Consider the following 22,264-nt stretch of genomic DNA (forward strand, 5'->3'; position numbering starts at 1 on the left):
ATTTTGGGAGGAACTTTTGATCAGATCATGGGCCAACGTTTCAAATTGAACATAGGAAATTACGTCAAATAACATCCGGTTCTTTCCTTCGCAGGTCAAAAATGCTCGCTGTCCGAAGCTTTCGATCTGTACAATTTAAATTTTCACAGCTTGGAGGCACACGTAAGAATGCTGTTCTATGTTTTGGATTAATCATATTGCTAGTGATAAAAGCCTGATCATACTGACGTTTATAATCACTAAGATAACCTATTAGCTAACGTTAGTTAACCTCTAGCTATGCCATCCATCATTGACTAGCCAGCCACATCGTGTGTCTTAAACTCGTTATCTGTCTATCTAGCTGGCCAGAGTAACCTCTATATTATGATGTAAGTTAATGTCTTCTTTAATTTTTATCACAGAACAATGTCTCAGAAGTCTGTCAGGCTCGTCTAATGTAGTCCAGAAGAACGATGACATGGTAAGCAATTTAAAGCCACTGTCTGCAGATGGAACGTTACTAACGTTAGGTAGTTACTAGCTACCCTTCAAAGAGTGCACTAAGTAAAACGTTATCAATGGACTAAATGGATCCAGGATTACGTTTTTAAATGCAAATATAACTTTATTTATATGTACCTTTAGTGCTCATGGATAGCTCTCGAGAACGGTATACCCAGCCTTCACTCCATCCCACATACAAAACAGCTGGATCAATGAACTACAAATACTGACGCTCTGCTATAACGTTTAGGAACGTTAATAATCCTTGCGATGTGGTTTGGAAGTGAACTTGCACATCAACGAGAAATAATCTTTCAATTACGAAATATACACTTACTGTAGGCAGTTTCGCCCAGTTGCACCCTGCAGAATTTTCAATAACACTGGGCAAACCGATGTATGAAACTTCCTCACAGGTTAAGCTCCCCAGCAATGACTATATGGAAGCAACAAGTGACATTCCACCACGTCAAGATAATTATTATTTTTTTAACTTGATTTGAAGCTATATGTCATTTGACTACAAAGTCTATGACTATGATAACTACATTTGTTATGTGGATTCACATAAATGTAAATCTCCCCAGCCTTTACAGATGGAGAATCCATACAAACAACCACAGAAGGGCTGCGTTCTCTGTAACATCACAGTGGACTTCAAGAATGTTCAGGTCTGTCATTAGACTACTGTACTAAGTACTGTGATGAGCAAATATACAATGTTTATTTATAATAGGCTTCATTTTTCTCCAAACTTCTTTCCAATAGCTGCTGTCACAGTTTATATCCCCACACACAGGAAGAATTTACGGCAGGCACATAACAGGTGAGAGCTTGGTCAGGAAGAAAAGGTGAAAATTTACACATTATCAGAGGCTGTCGTGTCAAGGTGTTTATTCTTTCCCAGGTCTATGTGGTAAGAAACAGAGGGAGATCTCCAAAGCCATAAAGAAAGCTCATTCGATGGGTATGTCCTCAAATAGCTAATTTTATTATTGACTGGACACTCCAAACCAACTCATTACATCAGAATCCCATTCTGAATGATGTTTTTGCACTACATTTGAAACAAAATTCCACAGCAAAAAGATGCAGATATGGATTTATGGGACAGTGGAATTATTTTCCAAAAACTGAGAGCAGAGACATCATTCAGAATGGGATTCTGATGCAATAAGAGTTGGTTTGGAGTGTTTTCCAACATACATTCGACACATTTTCATAATGCATTGTAGTCAATGGCAAGTGATGAAACAGCAAAATGTGCCAAACTATTTTCTCTGTAATTAAACAAAATATTAAACAAAAAAAAGTTGTGGGATCAACTACAAGTGCAGAGATTGAATAACGCCACATGAAAAAATGTGTGAACTATATGATCAAATAATCTTCAGCAGTGTTCAACCTCGAGGTTGCTCTGTAATAGTTTCTCTTTAGAAACTTCAATGCACCATCTATCACTACTGACTAGAGGATTTGTAATAACATTGTGTGCTACAGACTTTGTCTATGGCTCAAAATGACCATGTTTTGATCATCCAGTCCTTCCTATAATAAATACTGGTAATATTTCCCTCCACAGGATTCATGTCTGTAACCCACAAGGACCCACATTTTATGAAAGATCCAAACATCTGTGACATCCGGCACTTGGAGTAACTGTGTCCACCTGTGTTGTGGAACTAGTCTAGCATAGATACTGTAATTGTGTATTAAAACATTTCTGAATGTGAAAGATTGCTTGTTAGTCTCGTCTTTGAGCTGTCATGCTTGGGTTGAGTCATGAGACCAATAATCGTACACATGTGAAAATAATTTAATGCAATTATGTACAAGTTCAATTACAGCTTGAACTATATATATATATATATATATATCACTCTTTTAATTTCAAGGACTTGGACAGTTCTTAAAAAATTTAACATTTTACCCCCAAAATAAGCAAATTGAAGGCATCCCTAAAAATATAAAGTTTTCAGTAATTGAGAGGGGACCGATATAGAGGAACATCACAGATGTTCCTATACTCCATACACTAACCTACTTTTTATGCAAAGTAATCACTCGAGTGGTACATTGTTGTCTTCCGAAGACCGGGGAGTTAGACGTCTAAATTATTTCAGTTTTGATTGGCTGGTATCAAATCCTCCTCGGTTTCTGACCCACTGACTGACAATGAAGACCCCTCAGTCTCCTCCAGCATGCGTTTCCTCCTCTTGGGCGCTTCGGATGATTCACAAAGGGGATGTTTTCTCCAGGACGTCGCTCCGCCTCTACCAAGCCTCCCCTTCCTGGCTTTGGGGACTGTATGAGTCAGGATCAAAGGCAGTGTCGTGGTGATGTCTATGCCATGGTCAGTGTTACAGCAGAACTCGGGCACGGGGAACCCCTGGAAGGTTAGAGCCTGTGTTTGGAGGAGAGCTGCCCCAGGGAACAGTGTCTTAATGGCCTCACAGAGCAGTACATTCTCCTGAGACTGGGCTGGAGTGGAGTCTCCATCTGCTGAGTTGGGGAACACAAAAGTAAGTAAAACATGCTTAACACACTCAATAGTAAGAGTACATTTCAGAAATCAAGAACAGCCGAAGGTCACGTCATACTTTCTTTCTGCTCTTGTTTCCTCTCACTGACAGTCCTCCTTAGAGACGAAACATCTTCAAGCAGCTCCTCGACCAATCGCTCACTCTCCTCCACTTTCTTACATGCCATCTGAAGAGAAAAACCGAAATCCCAGGTGACGCCAGACGTTTACCAATGGTTGTCCATAGTCATTTGTACGTTTTTCATTGATCTTTTCTATCCATTCAACTTACCTTCAGTTCAACCTGCAAGGAGTTGTTCATTTCATTAATCTCATCCACCTCCTGCAGGGATCCATCTAAGGAGAAGAATCTAGATCTACACAGAACAAAAGAGAAAAGTGGAAGACTACTCATACAGGTACCACTCACTCACCACCTTCCGGAGACACTTGGAACCCCACTTCCTTTAAGGAATACCTGGGATAGGATAAAGTAATCCTTCTACCCCCCTTACACCCCCCCCCCAAAAAAAAAAAAAACATTGTAAAGTGGTTATCCCACTGGCTATAAGGTGAATGCACCAATTTGTAAGTCGCTCTGGATAAGAGCGTCTGCTAAATGACGTAAATGTACCAGACAAACACACTCAGACTATATTTTTCAAAGTCAATAGTAACCAATGCCAAGGGTCAGCAAAGCTAGTACCTGTGTTTCCAAACAGCACGGTTGTAGTTGACTGATGAACAAGATGCAGACAGTCTCCAGTAGTCCTGCTGTTCCAACAAACCCAGGTTGCTGACCAGGACAGGAACGCTGCGGTACTGACTACTCAGACAGAGCAACACAGAGAGAGTTCAGACCTTAAAACATACAATCACTCACTAAAGATCCCATGGCAAAACACTAACAGTTTAATTAAAAACCGTGTGAAGGACATCACAATGTGAATGTACTGACCTGCAATGTGATCTGTAGACTGCATACTCCAGTTTGTGAGTGGAGCCTGATGATGTGACCTCACTGGGTGTCAGGAGCAGAAAGATCAGCTCGTGATTGGAGAGTGCTCTCTTCAGGTTCTCATGGACTACCTGCTCTCTGAAGGTAATTTGTTGATCTGTGTTTCTCCGCTGTTTATACCAACCAATCACATTCTCCTGGATAGGAAAGTCAAATAAAGTTGAAGTTGATAGTTGCCCTGGTAGCAGCATAGACAGAGAGCTCCTGTACATTTAGTTATTTTTTCATTGTTTTCAGACCTAACGTTTTAGTTTTTGATGACAATTACATTTTATTGCATTTCTGGTGGTTTTGAGCCATGGATTTGCACATTGACTGACAGGCAAACTTTTTTTTGTTGCTTGGCTAGTAAGCTGGCTAATGTTTTTTAGAAAAATGTACCTGGACACGTACAATGCCTTAGGAAAGTATTCAGACCCCTTGACTTTTTCCACATTTTGTTACATTACATCCTTATTCTAAAATTGATTTCAATTATAGACAATACCCCATAATGACAAAGTTGAAACAGGCTTTTAGAAATTTGTGCAAATTCATTAAACATAAACAGATACCTTTTTTACATAAGTATTCAGACCCTTTACTATGAGACTCAAAATTGAGCTCAGGTGCATCCTGTTTCCATTGATCATCCTTGAGATGTTTCTGCAACTTGATTGGAGTCCACCTGTGGTAAATTCAATTGATTGGACATGATTTGGGAAGGCACACACCTGTCTATATAAGGTCCCACAGTTGACAGTGCATGTCAGAGCAAAAACCAAGCCATGAGGTCGAGGGAATTGTCCGTAGAGCTCCGAGACAGGATTGTGTAAAGGCACAGATATGGGGAAGGGTAGCAAAAAATGTCTGCAGCATTGAAGGCCCCAAGAACACAGTGGCCTCCATCATTCTTAAATGGAAGAAGTTTGGAACCGCCAAGACTCTTCCTAGAGCTGGCCGCCAGGCCAAACTGAGCAATCAGGGGAGAAGGGCCTTGGTCAGGGAGGTGACCAAGAACCCGATGGTCACTCTGACAGAGCTCTAGAGTTCCTCTGTGGAGATGGGAGAACCTTCAAGAAGGACAACCATCTCTGCAGCACTCCACCAGTCAGGCCGTTGTGGTAGAGTGGCCAGACGGAAGCCACTCCTCAGTAAAAGGCACATGACAGCCCGCTTGGAGTTTGCCAAAAGGCACCTAAAGACTCTCAGACTATGAGAAACAAGATTCTCTGGTCTGATGAAACCAAGATTGAAATCTTTACCCTTAATGCCAAGCGTCATGTCTGGAGGAAACCTGGCACCATCCCTACGGTGAAGCATGGTGGTGGCAGCATCATGCTGTGGGGATGTTTTTCAGCGGGAGGGACTGGGAGACTAGGCAGGATCGAGGCAAAGATGAACGGAGCAAAGTACAGAGAGATCCTTGATGAAAGCCTGCTCCAGAGTGCTCAGGACCTCAGACTGGGGCGAAGGTTCACCTTCCAACAGGACAACCACCCTAAGCACACAGCCAAGACAACGCAGGAGTGGCTTCGGGACAAGTCTCTGAATGTCCTTGAGTGGCCCAGCGAGAGCCCAGACTTGAACCCGATCTAACATCTCTGGAGAGACCTAAAAATAGCTGTGCAGCAACGCTCTCCATCCAACCTGACAGAGCTTGAGAGGACCTGCAGAGAGGAATGGGAGAAACTCCCCAAATACAGGTGTGCCAAGCTTGTAGCGTCATACCCAAGAAGACTCGAGGCTGTAATCGCTGCCAAAGGTGCTTCAACAAAGTACTGAGTAAAGGGTCTGAATACTTATGTAAATGTAATATTTCAGATTTTTTTAAAACAAATTTGCAAACATTTCTAAACTTGTTTTTGCTTTGTCATTATGGGCTATTGTGTGTAGATTAATGATTTTTTTTTTTTTAATCAATTTTAGAATAAGGCTATAATGTAACAAAGTGGAAAAAGTCAAGGGGTCTGAATACTTTCCGAATGCACTGTACCAGCTTTTTTTATTTCAACTGGCTGCCAGTTCCTGATATTTTGAGATCATGTGAGGAGTCGCTTGAGATGGAGAAATACATTTACATTTTAGTCATTTAGCAGACGCTCTTATCCAGAGCGACTTACAGTTAGTGAGTGCATACATTTTCATACTGGCCCCCCGTGGGAAACGAACCCACAACCCTGGCGTTGCATGCGCCATGCTCTACCAACTGAGCTACAGGGAATACAGTGCTGAGGCAGAGGGCTTGTAGAGAGGACAACGGCTACTATTCTGAACTGTGTGTAGTGAGCTTTCTGGTGCCCAGAGCTGCTGAGGCATCACCCAAGTGGGTGCTACACTACACAGAGTGGAAGAAAATAAGTCCAGTGGCTATAAGAGTCAGTCTGGTTTGTTCCCTGACTTGCCCTCTACAAGATCATCAGCAGACTCCACCACTAACATCATCTACCATCTTCTGACCAGCTCCCTCTACTCAAGCCATGAACTGACCCTCTACATCTGCAGAGGATGCAGCATTCAAAGACTTGGCCTCTATTGGTTGACCTGACCTGCCATGTTATATTGCTTGTTTGTTTGTGAGTTTGTTTGTTTTTTATTTTGAAGCACTTTGAGATTTCTATTATTGAAAGCGCTATAGAAGTTGAATACATTATTATTAAATAGAAAGAGGCTGAATAAAAGTGTGCTTTGTTGGCTATCAAACAAGATAGGAAAGAAATGCAAACATCCCTGGACTCAGTTGAAATATCACTATTTGTGACAGCAATATTACCAAGGTGTCCTATTCCACTTACCTCCTTATCGTTGGATAAAAGGTACCTTACTTCATCCTGGTTCACCTCCCCTATTCTATTATAGAAGCTTGGATGCAGGGAGAAAAATACTATTATTGGAAGTGACATGCTGCTAGCAGAAATGGTCCATATAGTGTTGAAATACACACACAGCTGAATCACAATTTTAAGAAACCTATCACCTCTGCAGTTTACCTATTGAGCTTGCGACAGGATATATGTTTCTGAATGTCTGGAACAGAAACCACGGTGAGATAAGTCAGTTCACACTGTAGCCAAGATGACATTCTGATGATTCAAGTGCACAGCTGATGACTCACTTATTGTATGCTCAAACTGTATGTTGTCGATTTGAGAATCAGTGATGTTGCTTCTCGCTTCAGCTTTGCTCTCCCCAAGAATGAGACCTTCCTGTAAAATGTAATGAGGCACATACATGTGTAAGGTTAGTTAAATATAATAAACAATCTCTGGCATAATCAGCATCTGAGTAAGTAGGCTATGTGGTCAGACCTATCTATTTGTTGTGGCGTTAGCCAGCTAGCTAGTTAGCTAACGATATAACGTTAGCTAGTTAGTTGCCCATATTTTCTGTAGACGCACCTGATTAATAGGTGTGCAGTTAATCTTTGATATTTTTCCAATCATTAATTATATCATTAGTTATCTAGCTAACTACCTACCACATCAGAATCACTGTTAAAGTGCTGAAACATCAATGAACCAAGAACAAATCCGGAGATGCGAACAGAGGAGTTTGAGTCCGCCATGTTTGCTGTTGTCAACGAAGACAACATGTAAAGTGTTCGATTGCGTAAAAACAGCGCATATCCTCTGCAATGGCACGCGCATGCACTATTGCTGCGCAGCTGAATGTGCACGAGATGTGAACTTCTTTCAATAAACTTGCCAGTGGGGGAGGGGGTTTATTTGTACTGCAGAACTTTGCGTACGGTCTTGTGCCTGACTATACTAGCTACCGCTACAGGAGGTCCAGAAGAATGGAAAACTCCCTAATACAACGAAGAGGTCTTCAGGTTTGCTATTTCTCTTGATACATTTTGAAACGTTTCATGTTCTGCAGTCAAACTCGGATATGGTAGGCTCAATAATGTAGTAAACTATTTCAAGTGGTTCTTTCTCGGCTTGGCTGTACTAGGAGGTGTTGATATCCTGTTTCAGAACCATGTTTACATAGGGCCAAGTTATACTTTTCCGAAAATGGGCTGATAAACATATGCATTCAATGTAGTCTCCTTTATATAACCAGAATGCAATGCTCATTTGAAGTGAGTAGCTATTTGTTGTGTCTGTTCTGCAGTTAACTTGACCCTAATGTGCCATACCAGTGGATGACAGATCTGTGTGAGGGAGGGATGGAGGACCTGTGGAGTATAGCGGTTGTGTTGCTGCAGGTGTGGTTCTCCGTGATGATAGGGCTCATCATGATACCTGCCATGTTTGGCCTCTCCCTGGGGGTCACTTCTGTCTACATTCAGATCCTGGTTAAGATACTGGAGGTAACTGTACGAAAATGTATGAAAAAATTTATGCACTCACTACTGTAAGTCACTATCGATAACAGCGTCTGCTAAATGACTAAAATGTAAACTGTGCTGGAAATTCTGGAAGAGCTCAAATTCTGGAATTCCAGAATAGCTGACTATTATTTTATTCCAAAAAAATAATATTCAAACATAGCCCTAAATAGCATCTAATAGCGAATTATGTTATTCTGTTTACATAAAGGAATATTATTTGATGGAAAACAGATGATTTATGTTAATCTATTAATCTGATACAATTCAGGCTACTGTAGGCTATATTCACTATTATTATGTAGGATTTTGTGCTCTGTATATTGTATTCATGTTGCTCCCTGACCCCTTAGAGAAGACAGACATAGTTAATGTTCAAAGCGTGGCACACAAGGGCAGTTAGGCAATTAAAAGACAGTATGTAGAAAGCAATGTGTGAGAGGTCAACTGAGAATAACTGTTGTCTGGGCAGTGGGCCACCCTGCGGATCGAGAGAGGACACAGGGAACGACCCACTCTGCCAGTGCCTGCAACTCTACCCTTTGGTGAGTGACTTTACACTCATTACCCATCAGTGAGTTCATACTGAGGTTTGGACTGGTCTGGAGCAGAGTATGTGAGCGGAGCTGGAGAGGAACGTGGCCAATTTGACTGGAGCGCGGAGCGAGATTCCCAAAGGCTGGAGCGTCGGCCTTCTCGGCCTCTCCAATTTCGCTCCAGTAGAGCTCACTTCACGAGCTCAGGACATGCCTGGCCCAGCATGCATTTGTAGGCTACTTGTGTGCTCCTATACCCCTTGCTTTAGCTACTGTCATGGAGTTTGCTAAATATTTTCATAAAGAAACTGATAAAACACACAGGTGCAAAAGGTGAGGAGGACCAAGATCAAGAGAGGGAGTGTGGTGATGTAGTGTCCACAACTAAAGAATCATTGTGAAATCTGAAAATACACATATCCCGAACGCATTATGGTGTACTTACTACATGCACATGCTAAAAGAAAGGAACGAGGTGGGTAGCTAAGTGTGTCATTGTAGCAAAGTATTTCTAAACAAAAAATCAGATATCTGAAAAGTTTTGTTCATTTTGTTCATTGGCCGTAATTGATTTAGGCCAAATAGGCCTGGCATATTCCCACCTTCAAGGAGCTTTCCATTTTGATTGGGTTATTTTGCCTAAAAACCTTTAGGCCTACCTATAGAAAAAAACAACTAAAAACAACTCTGCATCTCGGCCCAGCCTGGCAAGAAGAGTAGCCCGAAGGGTGTTTAGCATCCCCAGTGGCTCTGCAAGCACGGAGAGGGTATTCTCCGATGCTGGCCTGTTCTCCAGGCACCATCGCATGACAGACTCTGTCCGAACTCGTATTTCAAAAAATGAATTCAAAGGCACTCACTGAGCCTAATAAGTCATTTTTCGTTTAATTTGTATTTAATTCTAAGTAAGTCACAGTCTATATGCGCAATTTGTAATGATTTAATACAATAAAATGTTGTTTAAATACTGAGCCCTTTATGTCCCTACCAGCCTAGTGTCGCACTCGCAAATGCTTCATAATGTACACTGCTCAAAAAAAAAGGGAACACTAAAATAACACATCCTAGATCTGAATGAATGAAATAATCTTATGAAATACTTTTTTCTTTACATAGTTGAATGTGCTGACAACAAAATCACACCAAAATTATCAATGGAAATCAAATGTATCAACCCATGGAGGTCTGGATTTGGAGTCACCCTCAAAATTAAAGTGGAAAACCACACTACAGGCTGATCCAACTTTGATGTAATGTCCTTAAAACAAGTCAAAATGCTCAGTAGTGTGTGTGTGTGGCCTCCACGTGCCTGTATGACCTCCCTACAATGCCTGGGCATGCTCCTGATGAGGTGGCGGATGGTCTCCTGAGGGATCTCCTCCCAGACCTGGACTAAAGCATCCGCCAACTCCTGGACAGTCTGTGGTGTAACGTGGCGTTGGTGGATGGAGCGAGACATGATGTCCCAGATGTGTCACGTCTGTCACATGTGCTCAGTGTGAACCTGCTTTCATCTGTGAAGAGCACAGGGCGCCAGTGGCGAATTTGCCAATCTTGGTGTTCTCTGGCAAATGCCAAACGTCCTGCACGGTGTTGGGCTATAAGCACAACCCCCACCTGTGGACGTCGGGCCCTCATACCACCCTCATGGAGTCTGTTTCTGACCGTTTGAGCAGACACATGCACATTTGTGGCCTGCTGGAGGTCATTTTGCAGGGCTCAGGCAGTGCTCCTCCTGCTCCTCCTTGCACAAAGGCGGAGGTAGCAGTCCTGCTGCTGGGTTGTTGCCCTCCTACGGCCTCCTCCACGTCTCCTGATGTACTGGCCTGTCTCCTGGTAGCGCCTCCATGCTCTGGACACTACGCTGACAGACACAGCAAACCTTCTTGCCACAGCTCGCATTGATGTGCCATCCTGGATGAGCTGCACTACCTGAGCCACTTGTGTGGGTTGTAGACTCCGTCTCATGCTACCACTAGAGTGAAAGCACCGCCAGCATTCAAAAGTGACCAAAACATCAGCCAGGAAGCATAGGAACTGAGAAGTGGTCTGTGGTCACCACCTGCAAAACCAGTCCTTTATTGGGGGTGTCTTGCTAATTGCCTATAATTTCCACCTGTTGTCTATTCCATTTGCACAACAGCATGTGAAATGTATTGTCAATCAGTGTTGCTTCCTAAGTGGACAGTTTGATTTCACAGAAGTGTGATTGACTTGGAGTTACATTGTGTTGTTTAAGTGTTCCCTTTATTTTTTTGAGCAGTGTATTTCTTTGTAGGCTATAGCCTTGAAGTAGTTGAAATAATATAGCCTAAATAATTCATTTTCGTTCCTTCTTATGCTCCCTGTCTGGCTCCTGACCTATTTAGAGTGTTTATATGCTGTTTAATACGACATATAGCCTATTTGAAATAAATGATACATTCACCTTTTCATGTTTATCAAAATACTTTTGGTTTTGGTTTCAATATTTCAAAACCAAATGGTAGGTCCAGGTAGTCACAAAAAGTAGGTGGGGTTGGTTAAATTGTGATTCTAATGAATGGAGTATAGCTCCACATTGACATGATTGGTTGACAGTAGGTGGGGGCGGGAGGTCCTGTATAAACACAAACTCACTTCCTTGACAACTTCCATCTCAACAGCTCTACTCAACAACTCTGCAAGAAGTATGTATGCCCTGACTTCTGCAGAGGCCGTATCAGCGTAAATGCTCCCCGGCCAATGCAGACGACGGATTGACCATGCAGCGCCTTTAACACCTCTGATGATGGGTCTACAGTGCATTCAGAAAGTATTCAGACCCCTTGACTTTTCTCACATTTTGTTACGTTACAGCCTTATTCTAAAATGGAATTAACTACTTTTTTTCCTCATCAATCTACACACAATACCCCATAATGACAAAGCGAAAACAGGTTTTTAGAAATAGTTGCAAATGTATTAAAAATAAAAAACAGAAATACCTTATTACATAAGTGTTCAGACCCTTTGCTATGAGACTCGAAATTGAGCTCAGGTGCATTCTGTTTCCATTGATCATCCTTGAGATGTTTCTACAACTTGATTGGAGTCCACCTGTGGTAAATGAAATTGATTGGACATGATTTGGAAAGGCACACACCTGTCTATACAAGGTCCCACAGTTGACAGTGCATGTCAGAGCAAAAACCAAGCCAGGAGGTCGAAGGAATTGTCCGGAGAGCTCCGAGACAGGATTGTGTCGAGGCACAGATATGGGGAAGGGTACCAAAAAATTTCTGCAGCATTGAAGGTCCCCAAGAACACAGTGGCCTCCATCATTCTTAAATGGAAGAAGTTTGGAACCACCAATACTCTTCCTAGAGGTGGCTGCCAGGCCAAACTGAGCAATCGGGGGAGAAGGGCCTTGGTCAGGGAGGTGAACAAGAACCCGATGGTCACACTGACAGAGCTCCAGAATTCCTCTGTAGAGATGGGAGAACCTTCCAGAAGGACAACCATCTCTGCAGCACTCCACCAATCAGGCCTTTACGATAGAGTTGCCAGACGGAAGCCACTCCTCCGTAAAAGGCACATGACAGCCCGCTTGGAGTTTGCCAAAAGGCACCTAAAGGACTCTCAGACAATGAGAAACAAGATTCTCTGGGCTGATGAAACCAAGATTGAACTCTTTGCCCTGAATGCCAAGCGTCACGTCTGGAGGAAACCTGACACCATCCCTACGGTGAAGCATGGTGATGGCAGCATCGTGCTGTGGGGATGTTTTTCAGTGGCAGGGACTGGGAGACTAGTCAGGATCGAGGGAAAGATTAACGCAGCAAAGTACAGAGAGATCCTTGATGAAAACCTGCTCCAGAACGCTCAGGACCTCAGACTGGGCGAAGGTTCACCTTACAACAGGACAATGACCCTAAGCACACAGCCAAGACAACGCAGGAGTGGCTTCGGGACAAGTCTCTGAATGTCCTTGAGTGGCCTAACCAGAGCCCGGACTTGAACCCGATCGAACATCTCTGGAGAGACCTGAAAAAACAAATGATAGTCCCACTAAGCCCAAACCAGATGGGATTGTGTATCGCTGCAGAATGCTGTGGTAGCCATGCTGGTTAAGTGTGCCTTGAATTCTAAATAAATCACAGACAGTGTAACCAGCAAAGTACCCACACACCCTAACACCACCACCTCCATGCTTTACGGTGGGAACTACACATGCGGAGATCATCCGTTCACCCACACCGCGTCTCACAAAGACACGCCGGTTGGAACCAAAAATCTCCGATTTGGACTCCAGACCAAAGGACACATTTCCACCGGTCTAATGTCCATTGCTCGTGTTTCTTCGCCTAAGCAGGCCTCTTCTTATTGGTGTCCTTTAGTAGTGGTTTCTTTGCAACAATTCAACCATGAAGGCCTGATTCACACAGTCCCCTCTGAATGTTGAGATGTGTCTGTGACTTGAACTCTGTGAAGCATTTATTTGGGCTGCAATTTCTGAGGCTGGTAACTCTAATGAACTTATCCTCTGCAGCAGAGGTAACTCTGGGTTTTCCATTCCTGTGGTGGTCCTCATGAGAGCCAGTTTCATCATAGCGCTTGATGTTTTTTGCGACTGCACTTGAAGAAACTTTCAAAGTTCCGTATTGACTGACCTTCATGTCTTAAAGTAATGATGGACTGTCGTTACTCTTTGCTTATTTGAGCTGTTCTTTCCATAAAATGGAGTTGGTATTTTACCAAGTAGGGCTTTCTTCTGATACCCCCCTACCTTGTCACAACACAACTGATTGGCTCAAACGCATTAAGAAGGAAATAAATTCCACAAATTAACTTTTAAGAAGGCACACCTGTTCATTGAAATGCTTTCCAGGTGACTACCTCATGAAGCTGTTTGAGAGAATAACAACAGTGTGCAAAGCTGTCATCAAGGCAAAGGGTGGCTATTTGAAGAATGTCAAATATAAAATATATTTTGATTTGTTTAACACTTTTTTGGTTACTACATGATTCCATATGTGTTTTTTCATAGTTTTGATGTCTTCACTATTATTCTACAATGTATAAAATACTAAAAATAAAGAAAAACCCTTGAATGAGTAGGTGTGTCCAAACTTTTGACTGGTACTGTATGTAAACGTGATATTGAAGTTTTTTATATTTTATACGTTTGCACAAATTTCTAAAAACCTGTTTTTGATTTGTCATTATGGGGTATTGTGTGTAGATTGATGAGGGGAAAAAACTATTTAATCAAGTTTAGAGTAAGGCTGTAACGTAACAAAATGTGGAAAAATCAAGGGGTCTGAATACTTTCCGAATGCACTGTAAGCTACAACAAATGCAAATATGAAAAAAATCGGAGTTTTACGTGTTTTTAGGTAATTGACAAAGGTTTATAAATGTATAAAATAGTTTGACAACCCTGTTTTGTAAGTTTTTCAATTAAATCACTCAACTGTTTATCTTTTCTGGTGATGAAGACTTGGTATAGAGGGGTATGCAAATGGATCAACTTTGAGAACCTTTTATCTCCTGGATGTGTTGGCATTCAGGTCCAAAAAGACTTTCTGACCACTTCTTCCATGGGCAAACATGTATGGAAAGTTTTGTTTAAATCAAAAGGGATTCTGTCAAAAAGTGATTGAATTTAAATGGATTTACCGAAAGGCATGTGGAGTTATTGGTTCTGCTTAGGGTTGCAAAGGGAGGGTATATTACTGGAAACGTTTGAAATTTACCAGTAAACTACCAGAATTTTGGTATCTTTGAAGGATTTTATGTAATCTATCACAAGACATCTAGTGGCCCTTTTGGGTACTTCAGATTTTCACAGGTGACTGTAGTTACCTCTGGCCCTCTGTGTGGCCTTATCACATGTAAAATATATGACATAATTCAATAAGATGAAAAAATTGAATGACAAACCTGTAAAACATTATCCTAAATATAAACCATCAACATAGTGAATACCAGTGGTGTTTAGTACGAGGATTTCAGCATGATATTGTCAGCATGATATTGTTGATTAGATGCTTTTTTTATTAATTTGGCTATTTTCTCTTTAACTAATGGTCTATCTACTAGAAACTCATGGACATATATGGACATGGATATAAAACATTTATACTATGAATCCATTTTTTAAAAGTTATTCAAGTATAAATTACCAAAGTTACAATAGATTGACATAGATTTTCTGTTAATTACCCAAATTACCCAAGATTCTGGCAACTTTCGTAAATTACCGGTAGCTTTGCAACCCTAGTTCTGCTCTTAGAACATAGTGTTCTGTAGTATGAGGGATTGAATTCAGCTCGGTCTGGAAGGAGTATACCCTGCATATGTGACTGTGTGTCAGTGTGGGGGCTTGTGATTGGTCAGCTCAGCACCTGTGGCTGATGTGTGGGTGCAGATTGGAGCAGCCCTGTCCCACTCTGATGATGCAATAGAGGATTACATAACAGGCAGAAAACTAACTCTCTGTGTGTAGTCTAACCTTTGACCCATATGCTGTGAAATACTGGGTGCCCCCTTCATCTGCTCTTTCTGGAAATATACTGTACAACGTTTGGAAGACGTTACTTCACCATCCTCTGCAAACTTTATGATACCATTTGCCCTATATTGTGTTAAGTACTTATACTTATTGGACATGTATATCACATGCTATTTTACATCTGCATTGAAGATTCCAATAGATCGGTTTTGTGACAGGACTTTTTGTGGTGTCTATAAATTGTTTATCTAGAATCCTAATGTTGTTGAATTAACACACAATCATCTGTTGGTCACAAACATTGGTATTCTAAATCAGACGTGACAGGAAACTTCAAAAAGTACAGAGGCTTTTATTTTATTTTATGAAACACAGGAAGGACAAGTCACCACCATGATGTTTTAGCAAATCATTTAGCAAAGATTACAAAATCCACCATGTTTGCTCCTTTCGTCTATAACCCATTGTCTGTGAACATAATACTTAAGCTTGTATTACTGTATAATCATGGCACAAGGTAAATGTTTTACTAAAGCTGGGCAAAACACAGTGCTGCTGAGTATGAAGAAAAGGAATGGGAACTCTGTGCTCTGTGCTCTCAGTGGTATCTGGTACTGACAGGCCTAGTACTGACCGGCTATGCCACAACAGTCCTCCATTCCATTCCTCATCAGCTTTACCCTCTCTGGGTGTCACGTTCGTTTAAGGACGGGTCAGACCAAGGCGCAGCGTGAAAGGCATACATGTTTATTTACCGAATAAACACACGACAAAACAACAAACAAACGAAACGTGAAGTCCTACGGCTAAACACAAGCCTACACCGGAACAAGATCCCACAACTACCTAGTGCCAATAGGCTGCCTAAGTATGATCCCCAATCAGAGACAACGAGCGACAGCTGCCTCTGATTGGGAACCACACCGGCCAACATAGAAATACACATACTAGATAACACACCTAGAATATACACAACATAGAATATACACACCCTGACTCAACATATAAGAGTCCCCTGAGTCAGGGCGTGACACTGGGATATCATAGATAGATATGTACTTTAATCAGTAGGTACATTTAGTTCCTCTTACTATCCTTGCCCTTCCTTACGCCTCTCTATTTTATGTCCAAAATCGCTAGGTAGTGACTAAACCCACAGGTATAACGTACTGTAAACCACTCAGTTAATAATCTCTGTTGTCTCCTCTTCTTTGGCCAGGACTCATCCAGAGGGAGGGGGGCTCCATGGAACAGGAGATGGGGGAGCTGCGTCGGTATCGTACCCAGTCTATATCGAGAGGCGAGTTTGCGCTGAGCGACTCATTCTACTTCTACATAAAGGGCCTGGAGAGCATCGTGGACGACCAGGTGACTCAGCGCTTCTCCTCTGAGGAGCTGGTCTCCTGGAACCTTTTGACCCGCACCAACCACAACTTCCACTTCATCAGCCTGCGACTCACCATCATCTGGGGCCTGGGCGTGATCATACGTTACTGTGTCCTTTTCCCTCTCAGGTGGGTCTGACCTGCCCTTTTTGACCTCTTCTCCAGTCCTGCCAGTGTCCTGCCATTTCAGTTCAGTTCAATGAAGTTTATGTCAACCGATCATGTACTCAATTTGATGTGATCCATAGTAGAATGGTATACGTTTTCGTTTATATAGGCTACTCATTTTCAACATGTGATTCCTTCTTCCTTGCAGGATAACCCTGGCAATCATTGGGTTGACCTGGCTGGTGATTGGGACAACTTTGGTGGGGTTTCTACCTAACAAGAGGTAATAACGATGTAGTCTACATCTACTGATGTTGTAGAACTTTCATAAATTGTGGTAATAGGAAGATTTGAATGTTCCTATCTCTCAACCAGCTAACTAGCTTGAGAGTTGGTATATGGCTCGAGAAAATAGAATGTCCCCGGCTATTACCTTACATTGCTCTTGTGTTCTAGAGTGAAGAACTGGCTCAGTGAGTTAGTCCATCTGATGTGCTACAGGATCTGTGCCAGAGGTCTCTCTGCTACCATTCAATACCACAACAAGTTAGTATCCAGACAAACTACTTAGAAATACATTTAGGAAGTCATGTTAGGATCAACATTTTCAATGTCATGAGGTCATTGAAATAAATGCTTATTTTTTACAGAGAGAATAAACCACAAAAAGGAGGAATATGCGTAGCAAACCACACCTCGCCTATTGACATTGTCATTTTGGCCAATGATGGATGCTACGCTATGGTGGGTAACATAAACATTGGTTAACATATCACTGATATTTGAGATCTCATCCATCACTTTTGGTTGTTAGCAGGCTAGAGTTGTCATGCTCTCTGTGTCTGGTATTATTCTCAGGTGGGTCAAAGTCACGGTGGGCTGATGGGGGTCATCCAGAGGTCAATGGTGAGGTCCTGCCCCCACGTTTGGTTCGAGAGGTCGGAGATGAGAGACCGAAATGCTGTTACCAGTAGGTGAGACAGCAAGTAAATGGGAAAAGACAGCAGGAGATGCATTTAGTGTATTTTTCATCTATACATTTACTCAGTTGTCTTCTGAAAAGTAGTCCCGTGTAGCTCAGTTGGTAGAGCATGGCGTTTGCAACGCCAGGGTTGTGGGTTCATTTCCCACGGGGGACCAGTATGAAAAAAAGTGTAAGTCGCTCTGGATAAGAGCGTCTGCTAAAAGACTAAAATGTAAAAGTAAATGAATCACATGCCAATGTTGATGGTGCATATATTGATTGTATGATGATATACAGTACATTGCCATTACAGCCACTCAATCATCCTATCTGCTATATATTATTTTCATCATGATTAGTGTTGTCCTGGTTATTGATCTGCCCCCATCCATCCTCTCCCAGATTGAGGGCTCATGTTGCAGCTAAAACCAATCTACCCATCTTGATCTTCCCAGAGGGTAAGTCTCTATACTTTGACTGTCTGGTCCATTTTCTGCTGCAGTCTGGATGGAAGTTGTGATTGAGGTCAATTCCATTTCAATTCAGTCAATGCATGAAGTAAACTCAATTCCAATTTTCCTCATTACTTTTCGATGAGGGATTTCAGTTTACTTCCTGAATTGACTGAGTTGAATTGAAATAGAGCCTAACACTGCTGGAAGCTGTGGTTGTGGTGGTCTCATGACCTTTCTATCCCCTCTTACAGGAACCTGCATCAACAACACATCGGTCATGATGTTCAAGAAGGGAAGCTTTGAGATTGGAGGGACGATATACCCAGTCGCAATCAAGGTACTGGCTGCAATCTGAATGTCTGAAAGCCCCTTGTGTTCTCTAACCCCTGCTCCTCCATCAAGCAGCATGTCACCGAACACTTATTATATGAAGACATCATAAAGTTGTCACCATATTGGCCTTGTTACGTGTTGACTTTGTCAGCCATTGTTTGATATCACCGCCTTTTGATTCATATTAGTTAAGATCTCCTCCCTTCTGTCCTTCCCTGTTAGTATGACCCTCGTTTTGGTGATGCCTTCTGGAACAGTGCCAAGTACAACATGGTGAACTACCTGCTGAGAATGATGACCAGCTGGGCCATCGTGGTCAACGTGTGGTACCTGCCCCCCATGACCAGACGGGTAGGTTGTCACACTGTGTATGCTTTATTACTGCTACTTCCTCCCATGACCAACAGGTTGGACCTTATGTAGTGTTTTTTTCACAAACCCTTATAAAGTGCACACGTCTCCTACCCCCATGGCCATAGACATACATAAGACCCCTTGAAGACCTCTCTATATGTTTACTAATCATATCCCTCTTCATTGCCACTTTGGATAGGAAAAGGAAGATGCTGCCCAGTTTGCCAACAGAGTGAAGTCTGCTATCGCACATCAGGGAGGGCTATTGGACATGTCGTGGTAAGGAAACGTTCAGTAAACTTGCTTGAATCTCACTAAATATCCTTTTTAAAACATGCCATACTATCGTAATAGAGTTCTGGAATCAGAAGAAAATGTGTTGTGAACCATACTATTCCACAATAATGGGTTGTAGGTCATTGTCAGCACTGTTTGGTGATCTGCAGTCTCCTCTATGTCTCTCTCTCTGCAGGGATGGGAGTTTGAAGAGAGCCAAGGTGAAAGAAGAATTTAAAGAGCAGCAACAGAAGATGTACAGCAGTATGGTTGTGGGAAAGAAAGGTAGAAACTCATAAGAGCCTCACACAGAGAGCACTAGGAGACAATGCCATTGGAATTAACACTGTGGACAAAGTATTTTACATACTACAATGCATATGGACTGGATTTTTTCCAAATCAATGGCATTTGTTATATTCATCATAATTGTGTTGTGAACATAGCATAGATTGATATCTGAATCTGATACACAACATACATCAGCTTTTAATGCATGAAATGCCTTATTTTAAAGACTGCAATGACATATTTTATAGAGACATAAACATTTCAAACTTTACTGCAAGTAGTACTAGTCTGTATGGTATAAAATGATCTCTGATAATGTTACAGTAATGCTACGTTTTCTGATGGCACTCTAACTAAACTCACCATAATCTAAGAATGTGTTTCCATTGACCCAGAGTTTGTACTAGTATTAGTATTACTTTTACTTTGTACAGTTTTTCCCTCTTATGTTACATTATGCTGCCTACAATACAACCCCTAACCCCCTATAAACAATATATACATTAATGTTTGGATGTGCTTTGATCAAAGTCTGATTTATTTATTCTAAGACTGTGGGTTTATTGTTGCTTAAAATCTTAAGTGTTATGAAATCTACATTTTGGCCAAGTCCTGAAAACCACTTCCCCAGGCCTAACCCTCAAGCATTTATGTAGATCTGAAAGGATTAGATGAATAGGTGTAATGGAACGCCTATAGAGGCTAGTTAGAGGTTGTCTGTCTGGAGCTAGTTGTAAAATTCTGCTTGTAGTGTCGTATATGAAACACTAGGAGTCAGGGTTTGCAAACAAATAACAATTACGTCACCAACTCTTACTCTGTCCATGATCGGAAGGATCCACTCACACAAAAATATCTCACTACCTTTATTAAATATCAACAGCTCATTTACAATCCAAAGTTTTAATAAAATGTGTTAAAAATGCTGCTGCTATTAAGTTGAATAGTATGGGGTGTGGGAATAATGTTAGATCAAGGCTGATTAAAACTGTATTTGGTGTACCATAAAGCTTTGGTTTTAGATTTACACTCCAAAAACTCTTACAAAACACAAATAGCCAGAAACAAATATTTCATTTCATTTATATTTTATACAAATGTTGTAAAATTGTCATATTAATGACAATGATTACTAAATAAGCTGAGGTCTTGGTGTGTAAAAATACGACATTCCTGTTCTGTTACTTTGTGAAAGGAAGATGGGAATGATCGTTAACTGCGTGGTAATATTACAGGCTTATTTTACTAATATCCTGATACATATAACAATATAACAACTATCATCTAACCAGGGTCATCCTATTGGGACAAGGACGGACTCTTGATCCCAAATAAAAAGGCTGCAGAGATAAGCGTGGGTAAGACATGTTTACTGTGACGGTGCTTTAATAAAGAAAGCAGAGACTGTGAAATAGCATTGAGTTATTCTTCCGCACACAGTGAGCTGGAGCCAGCTTAAATTTCACAGCCTCTCCTCGGTCGCAGATCCACAGCGAGACCATCTCCCAGCCCGGCTCAAGCACCCGGCTATAATAACAATCCCGCAACTTAAATTGCTTGAACAGAAATGTTTGTTCTCTTCTAACAGGATTGTGAATTATTAATCGGATCTAAAGCCGATTTTATAACCCGATTGTTGAGGTGGGACTCTTGGCGAGCGATGCTCCACCACACCATTTACTGTGATGTATGTGTCTGCACATCTTTATATCCAATTTAATGTGATTCAGATAGATTTCAAAGGGACATCATAAAAGGCATGGGAGTGACCCCTGCAGGGCCTGTATGACTGGAGACTCCATACAGCTGCCCAGTATGTCTCAATATGTTGATTCGATTTTCTCCATTTCACTTTTACTCTGAAGTGATCTATACAAATGTAATGCAGGTACACTCAGTAAATATGAATAAATTGCCAAATTGAATCATTTTTCCCGGAGAATGTAGTTCATGGAGGACATCATTTTAAATCACAGTTTGCCTGGAACTGAGCATCTTGACCAGTCAGGAGGGTAAATGACTTTGGCTCTGTCTAAGACCTGCCATTAATTAGAGCATAGTGTCTTTAAAAACATTGTTCTGCCATCCCTTCTGTGCATCGAGTGGAACTCCTACGCTAATGTATGTGATGTTGAGGTACAATGTACACAGACAGAAATCAATATAGAGACATTGAGAAGAATGTCAGGAAAGACTATTCATTTTACAGCCCCATGATGCACCTCAATAAAAACAGTTTTTTTTTGTCTCTGCTGCTAATGTTATTGCATCAATTTCATCACAAGCTCCCCCTTTGTGCATTTTGGGCTTAGTCAAAAGACAACAGGCAGGTACATGGTTGGACAGAGTGTCCTGATGAGCTGGGGGGGGGGGGGGGGGGGGGGGTGAGAGGTGAGATGTGAGATTAGCTAACCTCTGCTGTCTGTCCTACCTCCAGCAGTCATCCGTAGCTTCAATCCCGCTTCGTCCGACTGTGTGCTTCTGACTGAGAGAGATCAGTCAGGGAGAGGCTGAGCTAGCTACCACTGCATTACATCTCATCCAATGACACTGTGGCTCTCTTCTGAGTTCTATAATTATTCAGCAACAAGCCAATTTATTGTGCGCTTAGTTAATCATTTTACTTCATAAGAAAGGAAAACTAAATAACGATTGATTCAGTACCTGCTTTATTTAATCTCATAATTAATCAGACTGATAGTTATCAAATATTATCAACTGGGTGGTTTGAGCCATGAATGTTGATTTGG

At 41.6% G+C, this 22,264-nt stretch overlaps 3 protein-coding genes across 8 annotated transcripts; 2 read left to right on the forward strand and 1 right to left on the reverse strand.

Annotated features, from left to right (window-relative positions):
* Positions 1–81: 81 nt before the first annotated feature.
* Positions 82–2,221, forward strand: mrps18c (mitochondrial ribosomal protein S18C). Its single transcript, XM_084159819.1, has 6 exons — positions 82–162; positions 405–463; positions 1,074–1,157; positions 1,255–1,312; positions 1,394–1,453; positions 2,069–2,221. Exons 1-6 carry the CDS (start codon positions 102–104, stop codon positions 2,143–2,145), a joined length of 399 nt encoding a protein of 132 aa, XP_084015945.1. The 5' UTR covers positions 82–101; the 3' UTR covers positions 2,146–2,221.
* A 147-nt stretch (positions 2,222–2,368) lies between these two features.
* abraxas1 (abraxas 1, BRCA1 A complex subunit) lies at positions 2,369–7,574 on the reverse strand. 2 transcript variants are annotated; one of them, XM_084160456.1, is made up of 9 exons: positions 7,483–7,574; positions 7,120–7,210; positions 6,995–7,031; positions 6,800–6,866; positions 3,966–4,162; positions 3,714–3,833; positions 3,300–3,384; positions 3,087–3,195; positions 2,369–2,985 (listed from the first exon to the last, which is right to left on the reverse strand). In XM_084160456.1, exons 1-9 carry the CDS (start codon positions 7,567–7,569, stop codon positions 2,606–2,608), a joined length of 1,173 nt encoding a protein of 390 aa, XP_084016582.1. In that variant the 5' UTR covers positions 7,570–7,574; the 3' UTR covers positions 2,369–2,605. The 2 variants fall into 2 exon arrangements, with proteins under 2 accessions (XP_084016582.1, XP_084016581.1); XM_084160455.1 differs by having other exon boundaries at positions 2,369–2,988.
* A 136-nt stretch (positions 7,575–7,710) lies between these two features.
* On the forward strand, positions 7,711–20,027 carry gpat3 (glycerol-3-phosphate acyltransferase 3). Of its 5 annotated transcripts, none has more exons than XM_084160599.1 (13): positions 7,711–7,836; positions 8,121–8,319; positions 8,810–8,882; positions 16,568–16,862; positions 17,050–17,124; positions 17,298–17,387; positions 17,492–17,585; positions 17,700–17,815; positions 18,208–18,263; positions 18,512–18,597; positions 18,816–18,944; positions 19,147–19,226; positions 19,420–20,027. In XM_084160599.1, the coding sequence occupies exons 2-13, from the start codon at positions 8,152–8,154 to the stop codon at positions 19,520–19,522; spliced, it is 1,365 nt and encodes a 454-aa protein (XP_084016725.1). In that variant the 5' UTR covers positions 7,711–7,836; positions 8,121–8,151; the 3' UTR covers positions 19,523–20,027. The 5 variants fall into 5 exon arrangements, with proteins under 5 accessions (XP_084016725.1, XP_084016722.1, XP_084016723.1 ...); XM_084160596.1 differs by having other exon boundaries at positions 7,724–7,836; positions 8,149–8,319; XM_084160597.1 differs by having other exon boundaries at positions 7,764–7,828.
* The last annotated feature ends 2,237 nt before the right edge of the window (positions 20,028–22,264 follow it).

This window comes from Coregonus lavaretus, assembly GCF_964263955.1.
Source record: "Coregonus lavaretus genome assembly, chromosome: 4".
Classification (NCBI taxonomy): domain Eukaryota; kingdom Metazoa; phylum Chordata; class Actinopteri; order Salmoniformes; family Salmonidae; genus Coregonus; species Coregonus lavaretus.

What these genes read in the sequence shown, in the direction of transcription:
- mrps18c (XM_084159819.1), top strand. Translation starts at nt 102, where the DNA reads ATGCTCGCTGTCCGAAGCTTTCGATCTGTACAATTTAAATTTTCACAG. An exon ending in TTCACAGCTTGGAGGCACAC is followed by an intron (nt 163 to 404) that starts GTAAGAATGCTG and finishes TTTTTATCACAG; the next exon opens with AACAATGTCTCAGAAGTCTG. An exon ending in TCCAGAAGAACGATGACATG is followed by an intron (nt 464 to 1,073) that starts GTAAGCAATTTA and finishes AAATCTCCCCAG; the next exon opens with CCTTTACAGATGGAGAATCC.
- abraxas1 (XM_084160455.1), bottom strand. Translation starts at nt 7,569, where the DNA reads ATGGCGGACTCAAACTCCTCTGTTCGCATCTCCGGATTTGTTCTTGGT. An exon ending in TTTTATCCAACGATAAGGAG is followed by an intron (nt 4,163 to 6,799) that starts GTAAGTGGAATA and finishes TTTCCTATCCAG; the next exon opens with GAGAATGTGATTGGTTGGTA. An exon ending in CCTTGCAGGTTGAACTGAAG is followed by an intron (nt 3,196 to 3,299) that starts GTAAGTTGAATG and finishes TTTTCTCTTCAG; the next exon opens with ATGGCATGTAAGAAAGTGGA.
- gpat3 (XM_084160596.1), top strand. Translation starts at nt 7,801, where the DNA reads ATGGAAAACTCCCTAATACAACGAAGAGGTCTTCAG. An exon ending in ATGATGGATGCTACGCTATG is followed by an intron (nt 17,586 to 17,699) that starts GTGGGTAACATA and finishes TATTATTCTCAG; the next exon opens with GTGGGTCAAAGTCACGGTGG. An exon ending in TATACCCAGTCGCAATCAAG is followed by an intron (nt 18,598 to 18,815) that starts GTACTGGCTGCA and finishes CTTCCCTGTTAG; the next exon opens with TATGACCCTCGTTTTGGTGA.